General features: G+C 68.0%; 1 protein-coding gene across 1 annotated transcript; it reads left to right on the top strand.

Annotated features, from left to right (window-relative positions):
• Positions 1-161: 161 nt before the first annotated feature.
• H696_04376 (formate-tetrahydrofolate ligase) lies at positions 162-2518 on the top strand (the record flags this gene model as incomplete). Its single annotated transcript, XM_009498253.1, has 8 exons — positions 162-185; positions 371-424; positions 543-673; positions 807-960; positions 1136-1331; positions 1506-1645; positions 1797-1952; positions 2069-2518. The coding sequence occupies 8 exons, from the start codon at positions 162-164 to the stop codon at positions 2516-2518; spliced, it is 1305 nt and encodes a 434-aa protein (XP_009496528.1).
• Positions 2519-2536: the final 18 nt, after the last annotated feature.

Here is a 2536-nt window from a genome sequence, read left to right as displayed (position 1 = left end):
CCCCCCTCTCGGCCCCTCCCTCCCTCCCTGCCCACGCTTGCAGGGAGATTCGCGAGAATCTCGCCTCCGAAATCGCCGCCCTGCGCGAGAAGCATGGCGTGGTCCCGGGCCTGGCTGTCATCCAGGTCGGCTACCGTGGCGACTCAACCACCTATGTCCGCATGAAGCAGAAGGTCGCCGTTGAGGTGCGTCTGTGGGAGACACGGCCAGGCGCATGCTCGGCCGGCATTTGGCGCGCATCTAGCCCCCACGCATGCCTCCATCTCCTCCTCCGCCCCCCCCCCCCTCGCTTCTAACGCCCCCCTCCTGGCCCTCGTCCCCTCTTCTCTCCTTCGCCCCGCGCTCTCCGTCTCCCCTTCCGATGCATCAGCTCGGCATGGACTTCACGCTCAAGCAGTTCCCCGAGGATATCCACCGCGCGCAGGTACGCGCACATTCCCGGCTTTGGGCGCCTCCGCCATACTCGCCCGCTTCCCTCTCCCCCCCCCCCCCTAACACCACACGACCATGCACCTTGCCGCATTCTGCGCCCCTGCCGCCAGCTCCTCGCCGAGATTGAGCGCTTCAACGCCGACCCCAAGGTCCATGGCATTCTGGTGCAGCTTCCCCTGCCGGCCCACCTGGACGAGCGCTCCATCACCCAGGCCGTTTCCATCCAGAAGGATGTCGATGGGTGCGTGCAGGCGCCTGCCCTTTCCCCTCTCTCTCTCTCTCTCCCCCCCCTGCTCATTATGATTTCCCCTCCTCTGCCCATAGATCCACACTCACCGGTCCTCGCCCCCTGCCGGCCCTCCCCCTGCGGTCAGCTTCCATGTGTCCAACGTCGGCAAGCTTGCCCTTCGCGGGGAGACCCCGCTCTTCGTCCCCTGCACGCCGCAGGCTTGCATGGAGCTGCTGAAGCGCTCTGGCGTCCAGATCGCCGGCAAGCACGCCGTCGTCATTGGCCGCAGTAACATCGTTGTATGTTGCCTCGCTCCCCCCCCCCCCCCTGCGTGCACCCCATGCGATGGGTCTGGCTTCGGCCTCGCCCTGCCTCGCCGCCCGATGCCGGCCCCGCCCTGACAGCCCCCCGTCGTCTGCTGCTCACCCCCCTGCCCCCCCCCCCTTCCCCGCCCTCTTGCGCCTCCCACCGCAGGGCCACCCCGTGGCGGAGCTCCTGCTCAAGGCCAACGCCACTGTCACGGTGTGCCACTCGCAGACCCAGAACATCGCGGATGTTGTGCGCACCGGCGACATCGTTGTCGCGGCCATCGGCCAGCCGGCGTTCGTGCGTGGCGACTGGCTCAAGCCCGGCGCTGTGGTCATCGATGTCGGCATCAACACCTCCCCCCGTGCGTCGGTGCCTCGCCTCCGGGCGGGGCACGAGAAGAGGCAGAATACTCCTGCTTCTGCTCCTCCTCCTCCTCCTCCTCCTCCCCTGCCATGACCCTGTGCTCACCTGCATGCCGCACTGTGCTCCGGCCGTTGCTTATCCCCCCCCCCTCCCCCTCGGCCCGATCGCGCAGACCCTGAGAAGCCTGGCGCCATGGTGCTCAAGGGTGATGTCAACTTCGAGGAGGCCCTCCCCGTGGTGTCGGCCATCACCCCGGTGCCGGGTGGTGTCGGCCCGATGACCATTGCCATGCTCATGCAGAACACCGTGGCCGTGCGTGCCATGCTCCTCCCCTCCCGGCTGCCCTTTCCTCCCGCCAACTCCCCGGGGCCCCGTTCCCTCGGCCTGCCCCTCTCCGGCGCTGGCCATCTGCCATGCGACGCCGGTCTTTTCGCGGGTTCTGACACGCCCACCTCGCCCACAGAGCGCCCAGCGCTCGGTTAGCAGCTCCCTGCCGGCCATGCACCTCCTCCCGCTGGACATCCAGGACCCGGTGCCTTCGGACATTGCCATCTCCCGCGCCCAAACCCCCAAGCACATGCGCGTTGTCTGCGAGGAGCTCGGCATCCACGAGTCCGAGGTGCGTATGCCAGGCATCTGACGGCCAGCTGCCGCTGCTGGGGCCCTCCGATTGCCCGGGTCTTTGGGGGGGTCCCAACCCGCGACTGACCGCCCCCCCCCCCGCCCCCTTCCCAGTTCGACCTGTACGGCAAGTACAAGGCCAAGGTGTCCCTCTCGATCCTGGACCGCCTGGCCAACCGCGAGAATGGCAACTACGTTGTCGTCGCCGGCATCACCCCCACCCCCCTGGGCGAGGGCAAGTCCACCACCACCCTCGGCCTGGCCCAGGCTCTGGGGGCTGAGCTCGGCCGCATGTGCTTCGCCAACATCCGCCAGCCCTCCCAGGGCCCGACCTTCGGCATCAAGGGCGGCGCCGCCGGCGGCGGCTATGCCCAGGTCATCCCCATGGAGGACTTCAACCTGCACCTGACCGGTGACATCCACGCCGTCACGGCCGCGAACAACCTTCTCGGTGCGTGCCCCGGCGCCCGGAGGAGAGGCACCTGTGGTCCCCGTGCTGACTGTTGGGAATGCCTCCCATTTCTCCTGCTGAGTCACCGGTCACGAGGCTCCTCGCATTTCTAACTCTCTCTCTCTCTCTCT

The sequence above is a fragment of the Fonticula alba genome (genome assembly GCF_000388065.1).
Source record: "Fonticula alba strain ATCC 38817 unplaced genomic scaffold supercont2.7, whole genome shotgun sequence".
NCBI lineage: Eukaryota > Rotosphaerida > Fonticulaceae > Fonticula > Fonticula alba.
Note: the sequence above shows the minus strand (reverse complement) of the source record. Positions and strands in the feature narration are given on the sequence as shown.